Raw genomic sequence first — 26,228 nt, forward strand, 5'->3', positions numbered from 1 at the left:
AATACCCTTCATAAAAGGAATGATCACTGGTACATGATGCATGGCCTTATTCTGATCCTCCCATGGAACATCATAAAAGAGAAAAGTGCACTTGATTGCTTAACAACCATTATGCATAATTTAACATACATTAGCTGTTTCTGAACTTCTGTTATTATATGTGAAGTGGGTTTCTGGTGATTGACTGTTCTGTAATCGTCCTGACTATAAGTCCTTCTCCCTGTCTCAACTCTCTCTCCATTACATAACTTGAAATATTCTGGGAATTTTATCTGTCTATGCATACATTATTTGCATTTGGCCATGAACATGGCCATCAATCTGCTGAGAAGTGGACCGCCTGGTTTGATTAGAGTGGAGCATTCTTGGCAAAAACTAAGCATAGTAGCACTATTTAATCAAGATACCATTTTATATGAAAGGATAAATGTTTTTTTAATAGAAATTTAGTTTAATTAAATGTATCAAGCACAGGGCCCTGCTCCAGTAACAGATGCAGCAAACTAACACTGGATTTACGGAAAGCAGAAATTGTTAAAGTGAACTTGACTCAGAGTCCCGGACTCTATGAGAAAAATCATCGCTGATGTTTCCGATTAGATTTGAATCGTGAAACACGGTCTCTCAAATGGACCATGTTGCGATCCGGAAGTTTTTTAATGTTGTCATTTCATTTTCTCTGCAGGCGAATATTCACATACAATGGGAGCGTTAACACCACATCGCCATACTCGCCTCACTCCGTGCCAGACGCGCTATGTAATTGCGGGTTTTGTGCTGTAAACTGATGTCCCGTAGGTTGTCATTAACTACGAGTGTTATTACAGTCTGTTTTTGGTGAACTCCTCATTGTGATCGGTGCCATTCTCGCGTTATTGCTAGCTCAGCCCCTAGACACACCTTTGCGCCGTGTGCTAGTTGCGTTGTCCGCGCAGTGCTGAGAGATGTCACCCAGAGAGTCGCTCCCACATACATAATTGGCCCTGGAAGGCCCCTCGCTCGGGTGCAGCCTTCTTGCATATAGTGGCGGGTGCAGGCGCTCGTTTGTTCTGTCGGGGGTTTCACTCTGGGTTCTTATAATAATCCCAGAGAGCTGATTCATTACAGTCTTAACAAGAGCCACCACGCCGGCGGACTGGGAACATGGAGGACACGCTTCCACCCTACGCAAGAAGCCGCGTGCAGGGGAAACGAGCTGTCTGGACCAAGGGCTTAATTGCAGGTTGTTCACCAAATTTAGGTTAAGGGATGCAATATGTCCATGAAAAATCCGCACACCAATTTTGAACCATTCATGAGTAACTTGGTCTTAACACTTTTTATTGTGTAACTATAACAAACAGTGCACATTTAATATGAATAGTATATTACAAGCTAAGTTGTCTTTTGCATGCAGACGTTTTCATTTCAGTAATCATTGCTGGATTTCAAATAACCAACTTAAAAATCGAAATTAGACGACTACTGTTGAAGAAACTGATCTACATGTGCACATCTGAGATGTTGAGAATAGAGTGCACAAACAAACTCAATAATAAATAAGGCCACGTACTTGGATCCGACAAGATGGAGTCCGTTTTGGGCAGGAACTGATCGCATCGGATGCCCTGGAAGCCTTCTTTGCACCTATGACACAAAAAAGAAAATATTCAGAAATTGAATTGATGGTATATGTCTGTGGGCCTTTGCGGCCTGCACAATGTATGACCCACAGTTACAGTCTGAACTTTTAAATGCCATTTCAATGAGATCATACACACATTCACACCTGCAGGAAACTGAGTTTGTACATTTTAATTAATCATACATGAAGAGAAACATAGATAACACAAAACACTCACACATTTCATTGAGACAGGAAGAAAGGCTAAGAATACACACAATTCTTGATGTTTTGATGACGTATGACCGAAGATAAGAAAAAGGTATAAGAATGAAAGCCCCAATGTGCCCCAATGTTCCGTCAACTGGCCGGCTGTTGTCTTGTTGCGCATAGGCAATGAACAAAAAAATCCTCCACAACAAATTCAGGCAACATGTTTCTCATTTTTATGTTGACTGCCACATACCCTCCACCACCATCCAGACATGACCTGACATGATGATGAAGACGAATATCAGGTGTATGAAAATGAATGTGCAGCAAGGATTGACCGGTGAGGCTTTTGACATGGCTGGACGGGCTGCTTAATGAACTTCTGTGCCTCCTCAGAAGCTCAGAGGGTTGAGTCTCTGTCTCATCTGAGCATGGATATGAAATATTTGTATTTGATTTATAAAAAATACATTCAAACGCCCCTTTCTGCTGCTCTTTGCTTCCCTGCTCCCACCCTTCTCTTCCACCTCCACTTTCTTTCTGCCTCTCTCATAACCTTCCTTGAGGTTTTGCCTGTCTCTCAGAAACCTCTGTCAGAAACATCAGAACAATGGATACACCGAGCCCTCAGGGAGCTGCCATAACACCCACTGAACACACCGGATGTGTCCCCAAACTCACGTACAGGGGGTTATGACTCACTTTAACCCCACCATAGCTTATTTCCACCAATTTCATTCTGGACATTGAAAAGATCAGCCATGCTAAGAATGCATTATATACAATATAAATGTAAAGTTTGTAAAGCAATGCTAATACAATTTGTATTATGTCATCCATTATATACTTATTTTCTTATTTTCAAGTATGATTTGGAACAATAATCAAATTACATAGACAAACAAAAAAACCTTATCCCAGGTTAAGCAACTCTGCAAACCTAAACTTCTTCAGTTGATTTAATTCAAGAGCATTTAGACTCACAAAGACAGTATAGATTAAGTTCTCCTTGTAATTTGTTTCTTTACTTAAAGATGAAAAACCACATGCGTTCCCATCTTAACAACGTCCTCCGAATGTGCATTAAGGTTACTATGTTTTTTTTTTTTTACAGTGGAGCATTATTATTTTCTGTCTGCCTATTTAAAAGACTCAAGAGAGGGTAGTCACAATGCAAAGTTTGTTCCATTAATTACAGATAAGGGGCCACCGGGGAGTTTGAGAAAAAGCCATTTCAAGTTGGAGCAAACAGAGACACCAGACCATTTTTTAAAAACATGTGATTCTTTTGGGGACATCTGTGTTTAATAAGCATTCATCCTTTAACTGTTTTTTTTTTTTTTTAAGAGAAGCAACAGATAGAGATAAAAAGAAAAGTGAGGAAGATAATAGGAGAAAGAAATAGAAATATTAATTACTGGGTGTGTTTAACCAGTGGAATGTAGCAGTTGTGGAGGCAGGCATGAGTCAAGACTCTCCAAGTTGACATGCCCTCTCAGATGGTTGTCTCCCTGACATGAGGTGCACTCATACCGTGGGCGTCAGCTCCCGGCACAGTGCATTTTTCGCCTCATTTTCTTAATCAGGAGATGCATTAAACCCGCTGGACGTTTCTCGAAGCCTAGCGTGATTCTTAACAAAGCCTGGTGTCTTTTAATTGTCCTCCTTCCCTTCATCCAGGCTCACCAGGATGCTCATGCTAATGTAAAAGCTGCATGCAGCATGTTGCATCCATGCACTCATTAATAACAGGGTTCCCACTATAAGACTTAACAGTTTTACAAATTTTACATGATTTTCCCTGACCAAAATGCAGATCTTCCATGATCTCTCATAAAAAGAAATGTCAAAAATAACTTCTGGATCCTGATTAAAAAATGTCATTTAAATGCATTTACATCATTTTTGTTGAATATAGGCAGCTTGGCATGTTGAATGGAACTCACCAAAATCTCTATCGTGCATGTTTTATAATTTTATGTGAGCCAGTCTTTAAGTTCTTAATTTTCAAGTCTAATGTCTTGCAATTTACTCACAGACCGGGCATGTTTTGTAGCAAAAAAAAAAAAAAAAAAAACTCACTGGGAAAATAAATGCAGAAAATGTTATAATTTTACACTGCACTATAAGCTATTGTCATGGTGGATCCTGTGATGACCAGGCACACCTGACAACTGTTCTCTGCTTGCAAGCCACACTTCCTTTATACCCTGCACCTGCCCTTCATTAGTATTTAGGCTTGCCTGCATCATTGCTCCAGGTTCTGGTAGTAACCATAACCAATGAGTGAGGCAATGGTTGACCTAGTGAGTAAGGAAACAGATCCATAATCTTAATGTAATTTGTGTGATTTTATAATGTTGAAAGACAAATGTATGCTCCTAAAATAACCATTTTATTACACAGTTAGTACACACACACAAAATTATTAGTTACTCATTTGTAACATGGTTATTACTGTACTCAGAATGACAATTAAATATAATCTGTGTCTGTTGTGTGTTTCAACTCTCTTCTGCATCTACAGCTGCTACTCAGTGTGGTCCCATCAGTGCAGCTGCAGCTTTGTGTCTGACATCAAACACAGACACACACACACACACACACACACACACACACACTATCATGGACGTTCATTAGTGTGTGTGTGTTTGAGCTGAACGGATGGAAGCGTTAATATTTCTTAAGAAGTCAGAAGGTATTGAGTGTGGCTTGGTTTTTAATTAGCTCCAAAGTCATTAATTAGCAGGAACAAGCAACAGTGGGAGGGGCCATGTTGGGGAGACGCACAGATCACTGTAAGTGATAGCGCTGCCAACAGACAAGGCACATTTATCAATGTGGGCCTGCAAGCTGTCAAATGCAGCAGAGGATTCTGGGAGACTGAACACAACAAAACAATGTCAAGTAAAAAGGTATAGGCATATGTATACAGTAAAAAACTATAAAGTCAGACACTTCTGCCATCCTGCCCGTGTCATGGACATATCTCAGTGATGCCTTTTCATATGTCAAACATCAAGACTGCATACGTCTCAGTTACTTTTTGTCCATACAAAAAAACAAATCCTGTGTGATTTATTATTAAAACATCAAAAATAAAGGAATGACAGGCCATGTTTAATGGATCAGACACCTTCCCACCTGTATAGATTTGCCCATAATAATAAGAAAATGTTGGCAGGTCATCATATACAATCAGATGTTATTTGCATCTCAACTCTAAAATGTGACTACATTAGATATCCAAAAGTTGTTTTGCTGAATTTTGACTATTTGGATTTATTTTACATGACTATCTAATATCACAGCCATTTTTTCAAGTCACAAGCAGCTGTTGTCATGGATAAAAAAAGTCATTAGGCAGAAAATGAAAAGCTCACATCCAGCCCTAAAAACCACAAAAAACACATTTTGAGAATTACTTAGTCACAAAACGGCCAGATTTCAGACAACATAATTCAAATTATAAAAGCATGCCAGTGCTTTTATATTCAAATACAACACACTCCCGACGAGCATATTGTGTTCTAGTACATTAATCCCAAAGTCCCTCACAGGATTTGTTGGCAAGGAAATTGGATTGATGTCTGACAGCCTTGCAGTGGACATTGAAAAATCCTGCCAGGGCCGAGTCGGATCTTGTTATCGTTGCAGAAGGGAAATGTGGTCGAGCAACGGATCACTTTTTTTTTTTTTTATGAGGCTAAGGTGAACTAATCCAGTGAGGTGTTAGCTTTGAACTTAGACTAAAGGAGCTAATCCTATTACACAGAGGTGAAGCGAATGACACACAAGCGAAGCCCCACGCAAATGTGGTGTGTGAGCTGCACTAGGTGGGATGTACGAGTGTGTGCAATGTGTGTATTTGCTTTTTTTTTCAAGTTTAGCCAAGCCTAAGGGAATTTATCCCTTGTAACACATTTTAAATTGATACTTACTTCAGGAGACAATAGCTAATGACTGAAAATGGCAATATGACCTAAAGTGGTACCTGGGTTTCATTAGGAGGGCAAGCAAGATTAGGCCATTAGTGTAGCACCTAAACAACAACAAGGACTCAAGAGGATTACAAAAAGGTCCTAAAAGGGATGCCAGACTATAGAAAAGTTCAGGTTCAAATGCAAGCTCATGTAGCTGATGTAGCTCAAACGTTGTAACCTGTCATTATGTTCCAAAAGACAAAGTTCTTGAAAACACCAGATGCTATGGCATCGCCTCCATTCTCCTTTCAGATCCTTCACAATGGAAGACATCATGACAAAGCAAAAAGTGACACATCCAGCTTGGTCCAACCCAGCCTGTGCCAATCGCTTTCGTCCACATCTGCAGTGGCAACATAATTCCTTGACCTCTCTCTCTCAAAGTGAATTACGCCTCAGCGTTGCACCAACAATTTGCGGCTGAAAGTGCTTATCCTCGACTCAGAGCCACAGTGTCCTCACGCGGCCTGCTTGCCACCGTTTCAGTCGGGGTAGTCTGTGGCGCTAAGATGGCACCCACCTGGCACAATTGCTATTTTGGCTCCCCTTGCTTTACAGGCAATCAGAAGAAGATTACCGGCTGCCCCAAAGCCAGTCTTCGATGCACTCTTCTGGAGTGAGGGGCTCTGTATGTGCTTAGCCTGGCTTAACCAATCAAAACAACAATTTCCAGGGCAGCGGATGGAGAGCGAGTGATTCAGGGCGTCGAGCACATGAAATGCCTTCCCCGAACAAGGGTTCGCACGTGCGCGTGAATATTAACGCCGCCTTCGCTTCGGCACCGTCCTCTTGCCACTCACTCAATTACATTTCATTTCAAGTGACTTGAAGGCCGGCAAAAACAAGGAAGCAAATCCTGACACTGAATGCCACCTCGTTTCTTTAATCTGACATCCTATTCATGCAAATAACTACGAAACGTGGAGTTTACAAAAAATGAAAAATGTGAAAAGAAATTATCTCTGAGAAAAACCTTTCCCTTTCATCCACTATCATTTCCAGTATCAGATTAAACCTGCAGATTAATGCTACAGAGCTGATAAGGAATAAGCCTGCTTTCACTTTGAGTTTGCACATTCTTCTCATATTATTATTACCACATTGTTGTTCCAAAAAGATTAGGCAGAATTAGTGCATCAATTATAATGGAAATGCGACCAACTTATCCAATTTGACTGGAGTCTTTCTTTTTCTTGAATAGCAACATTGCATGTAATACTTCTTTTCTGCCCCTCCTTTCTACAGACTGTGCGGTTTCAACAGTCTTGGAAGGACTACTAAAATCACACAATATGGATCAAGTGTACTTGTGTACATCATGTATATACAGATTGTCCAGTGTACATACCAAAATACAATCAAGACACACACGGTTATTATCACATAAGGACAAAGCATCACCTGCATGCAGTAGTGGTGCATGCAGATGGTGCAGTTATTATCTGGATGATGTTTCGTCCAATAATAAGAAGGTATGCACACTAGGTGGAATGGCGACAATGAAACGGCCATGTGTGATTGAGATCATGAATGATAAGTGCCCCCTCTTATGGGATGTCCTGTCCTGGCTTGGGCTCCAGAAGCCAAAACTCTGATGTAAATTCAGCAGTTGCAAATGGGTATTATCAATCTGAGGTGTTGAGGTAGCAAACAGGCAACAGGCGTCACCCAGGTTTTTAAGTAGATTCAAGTAGTTGACTGAAATTGATGGTTTTAGTTGACTATCTACTTAAAGTTTGTAGAGAAAATGCTATTTATTACAGCATCCTACTAACCCTCTCTTTTTCTCCATCTGGTAACTGGTGTGTTCTGGTAAAATGGCTGCCATCCCATAATCACATCAATGGTGGTAACAGGGCACCACGACCCCCTTCTCCCAAAGTACCTGTAAAGGTCTTTGGGCTTGCGATAAATTGTTATAAAAATTGAAAAGAAAAAATGATGAGGCTTTATCAGTATCCCTAGGCATCTTTTAGAAGAGCACCAAACTGAAAAAACAGTCAGTGAGACCTTATCTGCTGATGCTTCACTCTGAAACAGAACAAACCCTCCAATAGCAACCAAAGCCCTGCACAGGCTTGGTTTTGAAATGAGAAAGAGAATTAAATTTAATTTACATTAATACATATATAAGTAGCCAGGCACACAAAAACAGAATGGGTCATTGGTTAAGGGCAGTGATGGCTGAAGGCACAGAAACCCAGGATAAAATTTTCCTAGGTCCCACCAGAAGGCTGACGATCAGAAGGCATGATGTTACATGTGCATATACAGCGAACGCTAATGAAATCTGTAAAATTAGAAGTAGTGTTTCACGTCACTGGAGACAAGCACCAGGAGCGTATCTCTCAACGTATACACCAGGGGTCATTGTGGTATGCTAGAAGCCTTTGAGTTGAATATGTCAACTGAGTCCATCATGGAAAACAAAATGTGTTTCAGGCAGCCTAGTGCCGGTCAACTTGCAAAAATCTCAATGAAAACTAATTCAATTTTTTTTTTTTAAGGAAAACTGTATGTTTCTTCTTGCATCTTTCATTATGACTAGATGTCAGAAACTATTTTTGCCATCAAATATATTCATTGTCAATTTTTTTTGCTTAACTACTGGCCTGTGTAAAGGCATATAACCTTCACCTGCAAATCCAATGTGTTAATTTCATAAGAAAAAAACTGCACCAGCTTTCGAATTTGTTGCTTCTGAAGTAGAAAACAGCTTCTGATGACTACTACTGACCTGGTTAATGCTGGCTAGGCGATGTCCATAGCGGCCTAAATCCAACATGCCTGGGAGTCATTTGTAACCATGTCAGTTGAGGGAACTAAAATCTTTCCTCGCCATCACCACCCACCCTGCCCTTTCAACTGGGGAAAACGTATTCAATTATTTAAGTGGCACAGCAAGCAGTACCTGAAAGGAATAGGACTTGCTTTTCCCTCACGCTCACCTCAAGACACCCCAGATCCTCTCGAGGAGACATGGCGACAGACACGTCACCTCCCTCCAGATTTAGACCAATTCTCACCGCAGACTGAGCATTTCCCGTGTATTCATGAATTGTGGTGTTTATGAATACACATGAGATAAAATTGAATTGAAGGGCAAAATTATACTAAAATCTGCAAATTATACCATAAAATAAAAGCAAAGAAAGGCTTGAGTGTTTTGGGTTTTGTATGATTTGTCCTCCTGCTGAGTGTAAGTTAAATTCATACCCAGGACCTCTTACTCAAACACTGTGTCAAATTGTCATGAATTACCAAAAATCATGTGTCATTTTGTTCACTTTTCTTTAGCTGATTGTGGCATCATGCACATTAAGTATACTCGTATACTCCGAGCCTCCAGTACTGCTCGACTGGTCCCTCTGTCTCTGAGGGTAAAAGGAAGACACTCATCTAGACTCTTCTCTGTCTTGACCCCTCGGTAGTGAAATGAACTTCCCCTTGAGGTCAGAACAGCTCAGTCATTGAGCACTTCCAAACAGCAGCTCAAGAACTTCCTCTTTAGAGAATATTTAGATTAACTCGTAGCCTTCTTTTTGTCTGACTTATGTATAGAAACTACAACATAGTGAATAAAAAGATCGTATTCATAGTTAGGGGTCCTAATGAACCAGAATTGATCACTTCATCGATGGTAACATGAAAGTACATTGAAAGTCACTCTGGATAAGTGCATATGCCAAATGCCTTAAATGTAAATGTGAATGAAAACCAGCAACCACCCAGATTTCTTGAATTTGTGATGTTTGTAAAAACCGCTGCCTGTCAATAAAGTGTGAGGGGGGGTTTAACTCATGCAAAAAATGGAAGTAGGGTGTGTGAGAGCTGTCACTTATGACTACATTAATAATATGAAAGAAAACAATAAAATCATCAGAATTTATTACACACCAGCAAAAATGGCTGGGTGAGTAGATAGATACATTTAAACTTAAACTTTGACTTCACTACCACTTTATGGAACACAGAAAGTTTTTGAATAAAAATCGAATTGAAATAAATAAATAAATCACCCAGCGTTTATGGTGAAACACCTGTTACAGATAAAGCTGACTGGGAAAATTGCTGGAAAACTGACCCTAGTGGGAAGTGGTGGGATGAGGAAAGCCTAAAACACCATTACATCCAGGCTGCTGCTCAGCCATGACATTTCCCATAGTGTCGGGGCAAGGCTGCTACTGGCGAGTGGCCTGCAATATTGACCACGGTAGCCTCTGCTGACCCGGCAGAGGATTCAGAAAGCATTGGCTTCTGAAATAAAGCATATAAGTCCAGCTGTGGCGTGATTGGACCCCCACAGTCTTTACTCAGCTGAATTGCCTTTATGCTGGACTTTTTTTTTTTCTTTCTACAGTGTAATGGCATTATTCTCTCTTCTCAGCTCCATTCACCCTCATTAATCAGAGTTCAAAATCACAGGATTAGATCCGCCTTTTATTTTTAAAAAGGAGAGGTTTTTAAAAAGTAAAAAACACATTTGAGTATTCAACTGGGACGTGCCCCTTGTATCCCCCAAATGTTTCAGTTGTTATCAGAACAATGTAATTTTAAACACAAGTGTCCTCATTAGAGGCACAGATCATTAATTCTGAGAATTATTGGGAATCATTAATGCGCTCGTACAGAACTAATAATTTTTTAAACTACAAAGTACCTACATAAAAGCAGAAAATGCTTTAAAAAAAATCCTGAACAGATGACAAAACTAGATGAAGAACCCAGGTGCAAAACCCCAAAACAAAACCACATGCATGTAGCAGCCACAAACAGCTCTGGCATCATGATGGCGACGCCTAACAAGGTCTGGCGTGGAGGAACTGCACTGGCGTGGTGATTGTGTGGTGCAGGTGTGCTGAGTGGGTGCTGGGAGTGGCTGCTGATTGTAAGCGGCAAACGAGGCTGAGCGTGTGACAATGGAATACGGTGGTCCCCCCCTCACACTGGAATTAAACTGCCACACGTTATTTTTTTTCCTAAAGAAACACCAGCTGACGCACTTGGTTACACAGTGTCTGGAGCAGCCAATGAAGTAAATATACTTTTAATGAAATGACACGAAAACAGGTACCATCAAAATAGCTGAAGATTAGTTGATATTTGATAGTGTTGCAAAATTAATTCATTAAAAAAAACTGAAAAAAATATTGCAAAACATACATTTCTTTAAAAAAAACTGAAAGTAAATATTCAGTGACGAGAAATATATTCCTTCTGTTTCCATTGCACTTGAAGTTATATCATTTTTTTTTTCTCCTCAGAAATTGACATTTACATTAGGCCTTTACTTCCCCACAAATTTCATTATTTGAGAGCCAAGGTGTTGGAGCAGCCACTCCAAATGAGATAATTCTCATCATTCATCCCTTCAGCAAAATTGTGTTTCAGCCAAGTGCCCTTTCTCTTGCCGCCATGTACAGGGCATAATTAGATCATTAATGAAGAAGTTTGCCCCACGCACTCGGATAGCAGGTAAAGATAATCATCTAATTAAGAAGAGTCAGAAACCCTCCTGGCAGGACGACTAAAGCTACAGGAAAACTAGGCTGCAGTGTCTGAACGATACTTTATAAATTATTCTCCCCTGGCTGAAGTCTGTTGGCATGCAAAACATTAAAAATGATGTACAGCTATTAGTAAAATTCCCTTGAATTAAGCCCTTGCGGTGATAAAGAAAAGCAATTCACTAAAGCACACAGTGTATACACAACACACACGAAATCACAATTGCGTTGTGACATATTTACTATTTCTGAACATCAAGCACTAATGGTTAACATTTGGCCCGATCGGGATTAATCATGTGGCCCGAAACGACATTATGCAACAGACCCAGCGCTTCAGAGGAAAACAAAATCCCACACACTGTTACTGTACTATGGCTACTTCAGATCACTAAATGCTAAAAAACATGTAAAACACACAGATGTGCAAAAAAAATGCGTTCGATTGAAGCTGTTTACAGCGAACTGAGGGATGTGCATAATTACAGAAAATATAGAGCTATTTTCAGAAAAAAAGGTCCTGGTGGTAAATCTTTGAAAGTGCTGTGAGAAGTTTGAAGAATGAAGTACCTGATTTTTCATGACCAAATCTTAGAAAGGAAAGTGACACGAGTGAGACGATAACCGGTGTCCCCAGTAGTGCATGGGCACCATCTCTTCTGCTGCCAGGCACATTTCAGCTCCATCAGCACCAGATAGCAGAGCTGGGCAGGTGCCCACTGATGTGAGAAGGCTTCTGAATGTCCCCATTGTGCCAGTGTAGAGAGGTGGTTGATTAAAAGGGACTCAATTGGGGTGTCCTGGCACATCCAAAAAAAAATTACTTTCTCTAAGCCACGGAAGTACAGCACCAACTGGCATATATATGAAGCACTTTGTACATCTTGCAGAAACAGAAACAGTTTTCCACTTTGGCAATTCAGTTAAATACACCCTGACAGGGTAGTGTCCAGGCAGTGGACTAGCGGTTAAGGAAGCGGCCCGTAATCAGAAGGTTGCTTGTTCGAATTCCGAGTCGCCAAGGTGCCACTGAGGTGCCACTGAGCAAAGCACCGTCCCCACACACTGCTCCCCGGGTGCCTGTCATGGCTGCCCACTGCTCACTAAGGGTGATGGTTTACATTTACATTTATGGGATATATGAGACTCCCTTATCCAGAGCGACTTACAATCAGTAGTTACAGGGACAGTCCCCCCCTGAAGCAACTTAGGGTTAAGTGTCTTGCTCTGGGACACAATGGTAGTAAGCAGTAGTAAGTTTGCCCCACGCACTCGGATAGCAGGTAAAGATAATCATCTAATTAAGAAGAGTCAGAAACCCTCCTGGCAGGACGACTAAAGCTACAGGAAAACTAGGCTGCAGTGTCTGAACGACACTTTATAAATTATTCTCCCCTGGCTGAAGTCTGTTGACATGCAAAACCTGGGTCTTCTGGTTCATAGGCGAGTGTGTTACCAACTAGGCTTCTACCACCCATGGTTAAAAGCAGAGGACATGTTTTGTTGTGTGCACCGTGTCCTGTGAGGCAGTGTTCCACAATGACAATCACTTCATTTTCACTTTCGACAAAGGCCAACTGGCATGCAGAGTACAAGAGAAAGTGCATTGCACACAGTAAACTTTATTAACTTTCTGTCTTGGTTGCATGCTGCTGGGCTACAACAAGGCTCTAATCATGGACAGCTCCTGCTGATTAGGGCCCTGTAATAAGGCAGGAAATGGCAGCAGAACAGCGCTGCTGCATTAACGTGGTACCTGAGGCAGACTTATGTTTGAATTGTTTCACTTCCTGTCTATTTGACAGAAGCCTGTGGGTTGTTTAAGTTTCCTTTTAATAAATCAAATCATGGCATAATAATTGGCAACCTTCAGTGTCTCCTTCCCTTCCTGAACCCTGGTTGTGACAGTGCAAACCCTGCAAGCACAGCAGTGAATGTTGGGCCATGCAAGAACCGAGCTTAATGTGCAAATATGACCCTTTAAATGACGTTAACCTGCATGTTAAACATGTACTGAATTATGATGCTGTGGGGTAAACATATGACTATTGATAAAATAAAAATGTTTTTTCAGGTTTGACCCTTCGGATCCTTGCAGGTCATTAAAAAAGTAGATCCAATCAAAATCCCTTCAGAAATTCCTCAGACAGTGTCACACTAAAGCCGTTTATCAGCAAAGAGACAATTGAAGTTATTATTTTTGGGCTATTGCACTGGGGTTAGATTTTTTCAAAATACTACATACAAAAACATCAAACTTTACGTGTGCTTTTGGTCTTTTCAGAATAAGATCAACAATAAGAGTCTTTATTATGATGAAAAACAGAACATGAGCATGCAGAATAGGTGGTTTAATAAAGAAGAGTGATGAGGGTGTGTCCAGAGTCCTTAGATGAGTTCTGCACAGGTTTTACATGAGAATACATGTTGGTGGATTCACCAAGGAAATTTGCCTCATGTAACTTATTTTTGTCAGAATAAGCTCTCGGGTGTTAAGAGGGACTGGATCTGTATTCTTAGAGGAATTCCCGGACACAACACAGTCATTAATAATGATGGTTATCCCAAGGACAGGTGACAATAATGTGTGGTAACTGTGCTTTGCTGAGCCATATTTCATCCCTGACAGATAAATCAGTATTCCTCAGATCAGATCAGAATTCATCAACTTCTTTGGATGAAGAGGGGCCAGAAATTGCTTTATTTACATTTGTATCCATAGAAAAAAATCCCATTTAAAGCTTTTCCTTATACTTAGAAACAAAGTACTTCTTTTTTGCCTTATTTATTTATTTATTTATTTATTTTTTTGGATTCATTAATATTTTAATGTTGTTTCAATATGTGCAATTCAATATGTGCAATATCTTGAAGTATGTAGCTTGATCAAGACATTGGTATGATTGTGAAAAAGGATTTTGATAAAATTACACATTCTTATTTCAGATATGAATATGTGATGTGAATTTAACCCTGATGAAGTGATAGCAGTTAAATTAATTATGATCACATGGATAACATGTTGCTTCAGCGCTGCTTTTTTGGAGGGGGGCAGGGTTAGAAGAAATTAAGAAATAGACAGATTGAGGACTTGATTGATCTTGTGTCTATAGAACAGCTCCCTTGTGTACTTCTGGCACCACTTCATTCACTTGATTTACAGGAAGAGTAATAATGAGGCTCCAGTGCCACAGCTTTACCTAATCTACAGAAATGCACCACTGAAAGCTTCAGGAATATTCACTCCTCACCTTCAGCCAGATCCCTGCAGATATGAGCTGTGACCGTACCTCCCCTTGTCACACACAAATAAGAACTGATGATCAAGATGCTATCCTCAGATGAACCAACAGAATTGGGTCCTGAGCACTTTATTAAAAATATTGAAATGTTGCAGTGCTGCAACACATGGCTGCCCTCTATATATCTCAAATAAAAGCAGTGGTAGTTTTCAAAACTACCAAAACAATAACCTATGTGCCACAGATAGATTATGCTTCAATTTAAACAAATTAAAATGTGAATAGAAAATACATTCATTATAAAACATAACCTCACATACACTAAGTTGCTTTTTATTGAATGTTCTTTTAAAAGGCATTAATATCACGCAATATATTACTCATTTTTATTATTCTTTGTGGCTGAATTGCTGTTTGATCCAGGTTACAATGCAAAACAGCATTATTTGCATCTTTGGCTTAGACAAACTAATGGACATAATTCTAATTTTATCATTATTAACTTATCACCATCATTATTTACCTTTTTATTTCTGCCCTTATCTGTCAATCAAGTACAATAATACAGAAAAGTGTCCAACACTGATTAGAAATGATTCTGCTGTACCACCAGAAATACACCTGCCAAAATGACTTGTAACATAACATTACGTTATTCTTTACTGTCAGCTTTTTGAAATATCAGTGCAAATCTGTATTGGAAACACAGCCACAAATAGCTCTATTTGTCAGTTCACACTATTAAACCAGTTTGTTCAGACGCTGCATTCTGATTGGATTAGAGGATTCCTGTGAGTAACAGTATCTCACAATATCATTAGCATTGTTTACGGTCACAATGTCACATTGAGCAGATGCTGCTGAATGATGTTGCTTAGCAACAGCTGAATCAGAAATGAACTATATTGGCCCATCCAAATTGCTGAATTCAGGTGTTTCACAGGTGCCAGTTTCATGGCTGCAGGTGTATGAAATCCATGAAGCATGCAGACGGCTTCTACAGGAAGGGCAGAATACCAGCAGGGCACCATGATAAGACGTCACCTTTACATCAAGTCCATTCTTGAAATTTCCTGGTTCCAAATGATTCCACAATTATCTGTTATCGTGCATCATTTACATTTACATTTAAGGCATTTGGCGATCCATCGATGAAGTGATCAGTTCCGGTTCATTAGGTCCCCCATACAACCTTTATATTCACTATGTTGTAGATTCTGTACACAAGTTAGACAATAAGAAGGTTACAAGTTCATCTAAATATTCTTTAAAGAGGAAGGTCTTGAGCTGTCGTTTAAAAATACTCAGTGACTGAGCTGTTCTGACCTCAGCCAGAAACCAGAACTCAACCACCAGACTTGCACCCAGGACCACATATCTCCGGTGTCCCTTCCTCTCACGCATTCTTGCATAATTATACTGTACGTAAAGTGTGGTATCTGTATGTTAAATTACCTTTTAGGCTAAATTCCATTTCCAGGCAGCATGTCAGCAAAGTTTCTAACTGCACATGCCCGAGCAGACAGACAATGCCAGAGAGTAGACGCATTTACTCTGCGTTAGAGCAACATACATTAATCCTCAACACGGCACTACAGTCGACTGTAAAGTTCTGTGGGTTGACTTAATACCAGCACTGTTTAGCTTTGGTCTGAGCGGCTGCCATCGCTCCCTGTTGTTGGCTCAGCACAGAGATTATTGCTCGAGTGATTTATTATTTGGGAAAGTTGGTGCTGAAGAGCTGAGTTAAGTCGGTATCAGCATTCTGGCGCAGCAGCCCTCCAGAGGCCCATTCGGGGTCAACAGCCATAACACTCATAAACTCATGCCAGCGCCTGGTGATGACCACTTTGAATGAATCAGGCTTACTGGGTCTGTTGGACTGGGGGACTTTCACAGCAACACAACTTCCTGTAGAGGAGTGTGCAGCACTATGTGAAATGTGATGAAGATAAATATTTTTCAAATGTCACTTGAATAATTTATGAATAAACACATCATACAGTAGTGTTTAATAGACACTCTGTATATCTAATAATAAATAGGGGGATGGGGTTGCCAGATTGGTAAGTATATTCTTATTTCTTTAATGGAATTTCTTTGTATAAACATTGGACAGCATATTAGAATTGGTCATCAAAGGTCAACATCTAGGATTATAAAATATGTATGTTACTTTCTTATTTGCTGGAGTGAGTGAGTTTAATAGGGAGTTGAATGTCTATGTTGTTTAAGGTTCTCTTAAATGTGATAGAGATGTGAAAGACATAGGGGCTGGTCCGCTAAGAATGTCCTGGAGCTAATTGTGCTCTTCTGAAATGGTAACATTTGTGTGACTGAGACTTGTGCGGCCTCTATTTTTCGCATGTAAATAAACTCTGGTGACGAGCCGGATAAATGAATAGGGTAATAATGACGCCGCTGTATTTGTAAAACTTGCTGTTTCATGTGCATATGACTAAAATCCCAGTGGGCTCGGGAACGCCTCAGCACACGCTGTGCTTTAACATTCGCAAAGAAAACCCAAAACTTCCAAGAACGGCAAATCCGGCGGGAGAGCTCGGATTTACATCAACATTCATGAGACCAGGCCTATTTTCCTCGTCTGTTTATGTAATTTCCACTTAAACGCCATGCAACAATTAAAAAGCTCTTCCCGTTCGTTTCTGTCTCTCCGGCTCCCCCTCCCACCGGATTAGCTCCTCCATCCAGGCCTTTGAAACAACCTTCTGCTTTAATGGTTCTGACGTGACCTCGGCCTGCTTTAATTGAATAATAAATGGCCAGGCCTTATTGCAGGTAGCGCATGAGGAACCTTGGCTGAATCTCACCCACTAAAGAGAGCATGCCCGGCTCAGAACTGGTCAAAGCGGAGTAGCGCCGGCTGACGCCCTTCACAGCCCGATGTCCATTTATTAGAGCCATCAGCTTTATTAGTGCAAACATTAACAAAAGCGGCTTTTATTACACCACTAATGTAGCAGGCCTGACGATGAAGTTCAATAAAAGGAAGCGGCCGAGTGGGGACCAGGCCAGCGATGCAGCTAAATGCATTTTGGAATATAGGAGGGGGATGAGAGGATAGAGACCAGGGGGCTGTGTCTGTCTGTGTGTGTGTGTATGTTACTGAGAAAGGCCTCATGAATACGAGAACTTAAGGGAAGCCGAGTGGAGGAAACTAGATTTATCTAAGCAGCTCAGAGGCCTATTACTGCCACATAACCAAATCTCAGTTCCCTCTGCTGCTCGGCCAGGGGGACAGCAGGGCTTTTGTTCCCAGCGCAGAACATGCTGTAAAGTTTCGCACTGCAGCGAGCCAGTTCCATTTTATATATTATGTTTGCTGTGGCTCTGTCCTTTGACGTTCTCCTCAAAATGGCGCCTCTAATTATTTGGTGTCACGGCCACACCAGAGGCTCCCAAAATTCCGATATTTACACCATGAACTCTTTTGAAAACTGGTGGCCATATTGCCAATAGACAGCACTACATACCAGTGTAAGCTTCCCAAGAGGGACTGAGATGCATATTACTGTATCTTTTATAGCGTATGAACATAACAGGGTTGGATGAAGACTGAGCTGACATTTTCAAGGCTGGGCTTGTATTGGCTGTTTTTCACGATCAGTGATTACCGGAGCAGTTCCCCTGGGGTCATGCTCTGTCTGGCTTTGAACCTGTGACTTTGTGGTCTTCTGGTTCATAGGTGAGTGTATTACCACCTAGGCTACTACCATCACCAGATCTTGTTCATGATAAACATGTCTGAGGCTCGTCTTGGAGGCACTAACTGGTTTTCTTACTGATAACAGAGGTGACATATGCAGTAATGACATCTCAACACATAATAGAAACAGCTGTACATGCAGATGTGCCGCAGCTTTTGGAAAAGGAGACAGTCAGCCAAGATGGATTTTAAAACCAAATCACATGGCACATCAGGAATAATAAGCGCAACACTTGATCTAAAAATAGTAGTTGTTAATAATGAAACAATGATGATCAATCCAAATATGAATTTAATATGATCCACTCATAGCAGCGCCTTTAATTGATTTGGTAAGAACTCTTGGAATAAGGTATATCAAGTTTAACTTTTTATTGTCCTATAAAGGGCAAATTGTCTATCTGTCTGTGAAAATTCCTTCATTCTACTCATTAAGACAATAAAATGGGATGAAATTAGGAAATCAAGGTTTGACTTGAAGGTTTCCATTAGAGGAAACAGACGCTTCATTAACTGAACCATCTGGGCATTTGAATAATGGTTTGGAAGATTGTATTTTGCCCCTTGAGTCGACCCTCTTCTCACCTGGTTACCACAGCAACCAAGCCTGCGCTGGCCATATCAGCAGGAGTGTCCGAAGACACCATGTCTGCCACCTTGTACCCTTAACTGCTTATCTGCAGAGAGCCTGTTAATGCGACTCTAACACATACTGGCGCTGAGCAGCGCTGACAGGGATCGAGTCCCGGTCGACAGTGCAGTCGACCTCGGCCGATAAACACCAGTTCGGGGGGCGCAATCAGATAAGTGAGTCTGATGGCTGTGCAAGGAGGCATGGTGGGGACTGGGGAATGGTGGATTACAATATATTACAATACTAGCATTGAAACCCCATTTTTAGGGACACATTGCAGCTTTAGCTTTTATGTGTGAAGCTCGAAACTGCAGCCTATCTTCGGGGTGGATATAAGGTGGCGGACCAACCTCCTTGTGCACAGACACAAGACGTGTAAAAATCCAGATCCACTCCACTCCAAAGACCACATCAGAATCAAAAGGGTCTTTCTAATAATGTGGCCACATATATATATAAAACTCCATAAAGTTTCCATCAAAGTTCAAGGCTCCAGCAGACATCTGGCTGTGTGATATCCTGGTCGCTCAGGGGTCAGGGGGTCTGGGCTGTCCAGTGAAATGGAGCTGGGCCATGGCTGGTTAAGAAGAGAAAATACTATCCAGTGCTGCAGCTTTATTGGTTCTGGAGCAGTGACAAAGGTCCCAGTGTTTCAACAGCTGTGAGGTGAGAGTAGACTGACCCAGCAGGTGAGGGCAACGATTCACAGACCTATGAGTGCAGATGGTCCAGCAGCCCTCCAAAATGAGATTCATGTGATTTTTGAGAAATGGGTAATTTTTTTTTTTTTTGCCTCGGTATAATTATTTATATTATTTATAAAGTCATAAGTAGAGTATTTATATTATTTATTTATTTATATTATATATAGAGTCATAAGTAGAGTAAAATGAATTGTTAAAAAATATGTTGTTTTAACTGTATAGGTGCTTGCAGACCCACAGATTCAGGGACCATTTTTAGCTTTTGGACTGCTGATACACGCTGATACTAGACCCTTGATTCCCATTCCTCTTTTTGGTTTGGGTCAGTGTTTTCCCATCTGCTAGTAAGTTTTTGGTCCAACCCACATGGCTTCACAACCTTCCGTACTCATTATTGGGCTGATTAGCCCAACCCTATCTTAGTTAGGGTCGGGTTTTTCTAAAGACCTTTTGGTAGACGTTCCTTCAACACTAGGGTTGGGAAACATTGGTCTGGCATGTATTATGTGTCACCTTCCATCCTTAGATGCTACTGCACTCATGCTTATTTATGTTCAGATTTAAGACATACTTTTTAGATTGTTTGCACATTAAAGAACCCTATATAAACAAGTCTTTCTTAAAAAAAAGGCTTCTTAAGGCTGATGAAAGAGTCTCTTGGTGGGGGAGCGGGCCAATCATTATGCCACTAACTGTGTCATGTAATGCAAGTAATGAGACGGAGAGACGAGACAATATACGTTTTAGGCTAAAACATCCGCGCCTGCTTTCAAGCTACGTCCAGATTATCCGAGTGTGAAACAGCGAACACAATTTTTAAAATGTCTGCCGCCTGCTCCAGCAAGCGGCTTGTTAATGCAGTGCGCTGTTTGCTCATGTGAAACAAACAGGGAGAAAAAAAAAACGATGCATAAACACATTGTACGTGTCGCCAGCGGGACGTTCTTACTTCCCGTGCCTGCGACGCTAGATCGCATTACTGATCAGTCTCAAGAAAATTACCTTTTCTCAATGTGAGATTACTGTGTCCAGAAGTCACGGCGCAGAAAGTGTCCATTTACATGCTAATGTGGAACTGAGGGGCTCCCTGGCCTTATCTCTGTTTACCCAGGGTGGGAGCAAAGCACACTTGTCCATTCACATCTCGTCTTAAGGAGGCATGTGAAGGTTAAAAGAAACCTGCGCCGAAGCAGGCTGCGGGGGCCTTTTGAAATGTGAAGACCTTCGGCTGAGTAACACTCATCGTCTCATTAGTTATTGAACAAGAGAGACCCACTTGCCAGTTTCCTCAAACCACGGCCCGTTGTCAGAGCCATATTGTTTTCCAAACTGAACCTTAATAAGACGTGCTGATGCGACTCATGCATGACTCATGTCAAAATGTTTTATTTTTATTTATTATGATATCTTAGAATTAAAAATAGATAACTTGTAAGTAGGTGTTAGGACAACATATTATGCTGTAATATGTAAATAAACATCTCAATAAATAGCAATGATATACAGAATGAACTGCTGAACCCAGTTCCTTTAGGGGTGTGGCCTGGGATATATGGGATATGATGTGGATGTTAAGCAATGCTGGGAGGTATGGAATGCAGATTGTTTCTATATTTATTGAGATTTTGTTCTTTTCAGTGCTTTGATTTAGCTGCTCTATCACACGCAGATCGCGGCTCTAAAGGTTCTTTCTGCATCTGTCTCCGCCGGTAGGTCATCAAGGTCATTTGTTTATGATATGTAGAACTTAATCTGGCTCTCCAGGACTCGGTCGCCTCTGGTGTCGAATACTGACACAGGCTCTGGACCTCCACACCTCTGACTGCAGTAAACAGAGCAAAGAATGAGGGAATTAAACCCCACTTAGCCCAAATTAACGACCCCCCTCAATCCTCACCTCACCTCTGGATGAAGCTGCAGAGCTCCGCATAAAAAAAAAATAGTAGGTTGAAGGGATTTACCATTTTACACGACAAAAAAAAATCCACTTTATTGTGGTTAATACGCAGTTGCCATGGCAACGCTGTTACGCACGGCAGTTGTGTGGTATTGTATGTTAAATTGGGGGCAGCAGTGGGCCCTTATCGGGGTAGACCTGCAAACTCTTGATCTTTACATGACAGGCACTCAGACCAGTGGGGAATGATGAAGAAACTGAACCTCCAGGCTTTGGCGCTGTGGAAGTGGCCGGCGCCGCAATGTGTTCCGAAATGCGGAATGAGGCCTGGGAGCACCAAGGGGCCGAGCTGCAGCAGAGGCAACACTAATGAGCAGACTAATTGGTGTTTTTGATTCCCAAGTAAATAGCGGGGGGGATTCGTTTGGTGCCTGACACCATGGGAGCGGTGGCATGAAACAGGATTACTCTTGTTCAGGAAGCCGGGCTATCATTAAGCAGCTAACTTCCTGTAATGTTATGCGAGAGAGGAGCGAGTGAGAAGCTTAGGCGCCCTAATTTGTTGCGTAAAATATTAGCCTGCTTTCTCTTGTATGTTGCTCATTATCCACATTTCAGAAACTGGTGACCAATGATATTGCAAAAAAAAATTCTCATTGGAGAGGAAGCCACAAACAGGCCGTGAGCATTTATGATCAACAGCATGCCAAGACCATACATCAAAATCTTTGACGGACATTGCTTATGAAGCGGAATGAAGATAAATAGCTCAATTAATGGGGAGTTATTGGTCGCCGGCACCAAAAAATAATCCATTTTGCTGCCTGCAGGCATTTTTTTCTTCCTCCCTGTCATTTCACAAACATCTCATCCTACTCCAGTCTGATCATTCAGGCTCATCATGTAAAGCCGGTTCCACCAGATGTTTCCTCCTCACCTTGGTGAATTGTCTTTTAGGGTTTGTTTGAACGAACCCAAGTAAGATGTATTTAGGTTGTAATTGAAGTGAGAACATCTGCCTGCCATCGCTCGTTGAAGACCAACATGCTGTAGAACATCAGTGGGAGCAGAAGTAAGGCAGAGAAGTGGTTCATCACGAATACTTTTTTACAGAATGTTGTGGCATCATTAACAGGGACCTGTGGTTTTTGGCTGTGGTCATGAACACGTTGCACATTATAACAATAATACTGATACTAGGTATATTGTTCTCCTAAAATATCTATAGAAATAAAGAAGAACAATCTCAAGAATATTAATATTGTTTATTACATTTACATTTACAGCATTTATCAGACGCCCTTATCCAGAGCAACTTACAATCAGTTACAGGGACAGTCTCCCTGGAGCAACTTAGGGTTAAGTGCTCAGGGACACAATGGTAGTAAGTGGAGTTTGAACCCGAGTGTGTTACCCACTAGGCTACTACCACCTTTTATTAGATATCAAAGGTAGGCAATGAAGTTAAATGAAAAAAATATTTAAAAACACCCATGTCTTCATTGGCACATTGACCACCATATGAATTTATTAAGTTAAGGGAAAGGCTAAAGACTGAACTTGAAGGACTACTTAGGGTGGTAGTAGCCTAGTGGGTAAGACACTTGCCTGTGAACCAGAAGACCCGGGTTCAAATCCCACTTACTGTGTCCCTGAGCAAGACACTTAACCTTACGTTGCTCCAGGGAGACTGTCCCTGTCACTACTGATTGTAAGTCGCTCTGGATAAGGGCGTCTGATAAATGCTGTAAATGTAATGTAAATGTACTTATTCTACATTTATGGCATTTATCAGACGCCCTTATCCAGAGCAACTTACAATCAGTAGTGACAGGGACATTCCCCTCTTGGATCAACTCAGGGTTAAGTGTCGTGCTCAGGGACACAATGGTAGTAAGTGGGATTTGAACCTGTATCTTCTGATTCATAGGCGAGTGTGTTACCCACTAGGCTACTACCACCTATTTATTTATGCTCTTCCTGCTCAGTTCTAAGTAAAACAGTCCCAACTCATCACAGAATCAAACAAGTTAACAAATTATTTATTAATAACAGAAAGACATTCATCCATAAACACAAACTCCATAAACACGTGGGTGGTATTAGCCTAGTGGGTAACACACTTGCCTATGAAACAGAAGACCCAGGTTCAAACTGTCATTGTGTCCCTGAGCCAGACACTTAACCCTAAATTTCTCCAGGGGGGGACTGTCCCTGTAACTACGGATTGTAAGTCGCTCTCGATAAGGGCATCTGATAAATGCTTTAAAAATGTAAATGTAAATAGCTACTTGTAGGCCAGCCCTATCACAAACTATTTAATTCTCCACTTATAAGGATTGCCTAATGAATGTTTTATTTAGCATGCACAAGTCAACTCTTAATCAACTTAAGATACCAGGGTTTCGCACCTAGTTCAGTCCTAGTTTCCCCACCCTGGTTCTGGAGGAACGTCTGCCAAAATCCAGCCCTACCTTAATGGCCTTATAATGAGTGTGGCAAGTTGTGAAGAAATGAAAGCTTACTGGCAAGCGTTCCATTACCAGGGTTAGGGAAAACAGACCTCGGTAACCCAAAAAGTCACACATTTGAACCCTTCAACAGGTCATTGGCTACCATACATTTATTTATGCCATTTACATTTATGCCATTTAGCATATGCCATTATCCAGAGTGACTTACAATCAGTAGTTGCAGAGACTGTTCCAGGGACACAATGGTAGTACTGACTTTGTGGCTCATTTGGGGATAAACACTGCAAGCGTCATGCTCATGTCTGCGTCTGGTTCATAGGTGAGTGTGGTACCCACTAGCCTGCTACCACCCAGTCCAAATTCCCTGAAAACACACTGAATCCTGCTTCTCTGCTGGGTTCTTGAGATTGAATTTGGAATTTTTGAAAGAAAGAAGACCCGGAAAATAAGTGAAAATCATTCACCAGCCGCAGAGATGAGCATGACGTTTGCTGCGCAGCGACTTATTCCAGACCAACGCCGCGGCGCCTCTGCACTCCCGAGCAGATATTATACAAATCTATTCAGCCCGGCTCTTGGTAATCCGCACTGCCCCGCCGGGAGAAAGCGCGCCGCTCAACACGGAAAAATCAAACCGCTGATTAGCACATGAAACAGCTCCCGTTTGTGTGAAATTAGGTGGAATGGATTTTAGAGGAGCAGTGAACCCGTGCAGGGCGAAGCTACAAAATGCAAGCAAAAGGTGAGGTGATGGCGCCCCATAAAATTCTCTTTGCGATAAAGACCGAGCCAGTCGAGGGATATGTGTAACCTGGTACTATCATGCATTTGCCCGCTCAGATCTCCGACACATTGGAGAAGTGACAACTATAGTTAAGTGTTGAAAAAAAAACAAATGTTGAGTTTGCTGAGGAAGAACATGCTTCAAGTTATTTAGTTATCCAAGTCGCATGATTTAACATTGTCACGAAATAAAAGCAATGAAGAGGCAGGAGGGTACACATCCTGTTGAACCATTGCACAATGAATAAATATTTCAAGGGGGCAATATTTTTGCACCTCCCAGTCATAATGTGCTAGTGAGATTAATTCAGCTTCAGAACCTTTTTATTATTTGTCGGATATTATTAGGCTACTACCACAAGGGTGGTAGTAGCCTAGTGGGTAACACACTCGCCTATGAACCAGAAGACCCGGGTTCGAATCCCACTTACTACCATTGTGTCCCTGAGAAAGACACTTAACCCTAAATTGCTCCAGGGAGACTGTCCCTGTAATACTGATTGTAAGTCGCTCTGGATAAGGGCGTCTGATAAATGCTGTAAATGTAAATGTAAATGGATACACCTGCACTAGGGGGAATGCAAAGTATATGGCCGCAGCATTTGAAAATCAAACAGAGACGCTGCTGCCGAGCTGTGGTCTCTGGGCAAAGTGCAAGTGTGTCTGAGTAATAAGAAAATGGCTAGTATGAAAGATTAACGTATGCTAGTCGAGCCTAAATACAGTCAGTGATCGCAGTCGCAGCTCTTCTTTGTTCCAGTTTCAGTGTTGAAGTGAAAGCAATCCCAATAATGACCTTGAGTGAGAAATAATCTAGTCAAAATACTACTCAAGTACCCAATTGCATCATTTGTTTATATAATTTCCTTTTCAGAATTGTATTTCCAGAAAAGAAAGCAGACAGCTTTCAGAGGGTGAATCCATCTGGAAACAGGCAGTAAAAAGAGTGCCACGTATTGGCATGAGTCAGGTGGGTGCTGGAGTGAAAAAGCAGTAGAAAAGCAGCACTGAAGAAAAGCCGCACTGAACCTTTGCAGTGAACAGACTGAAGAATCTGATTGTGATATGAAGGAACGTAGAAATCGCACATTTGCATCTCATCTACATGGAGAAGTAATTAAAAATGTTTTTAATGAAAAGTTACACTGCTATTCGCAGTACTGTAGTACTGTATTGTATTTGGTGGTTGGTGTTTTTTTTCTCCACTCTTGTTTACAGGATTTTTGCTTTCTTCTGAGCTCAGCAAAGCTGCCATCCCCTCTGTCAGTAAACGGACGAGTGCTGCTTTCAGTTGAACACAAACAATAGAAGCAACTAGATAAAAGTAAACTTCATATTATGAAATTCAAGGTGGCTGAAACAAGCTTTTTTGAAGTGCAAATATACAACACAACAGAACAATCAGTCCAACTGCTTTATTGCTTATATCTGCACAGCCTCACTATATGTTAAAGTGTAACA

The 26,228-nt window shown here is 41.2% G+C and overlaps 1 protein-coding gene across 4 annotated transcripts in view; it reads right to left on the bottom strand.

Annotated features, from left to right (window-relative positions):
* The window catches only part of nrg3a (neuregulin 3a), a 232,488-nt gene that overhangs the window by 43,169 nt on the left and 163,091 nt on the right, over positions 1-26,228 (bottom strand). For all 4 annotated transcript variants that reach the window (XM_028989422.1, XM_028989424.1, XM_028989421.1 and 1 more), the window contains exon 3: positions 1,553-1,626. In XM_028989422.1, coding sequence (XP_028845255.1) covers positions 1,553-1,626 — 74 coding nt within the window. The remainder of the gene's footprint in view (positions 1-1,552; positions 1,627-26,228) is intronic.

The sequence above is a fragment of the Denticeps clupeoides genome, chromosome 8, assembly GCF_900700375.1.
Source record: "Denticeps clupeoides chromosome 8, fDenClu1.1, whole genome shotgun sequence".
Classification (NCBI taxonomy): domain Eukaryota; kingdom Metazoa; phylum Chordata; class Actinopteri; order Clupeiformes; family Denticipitidae; genus Denticeps; species Denticeps clupeoides.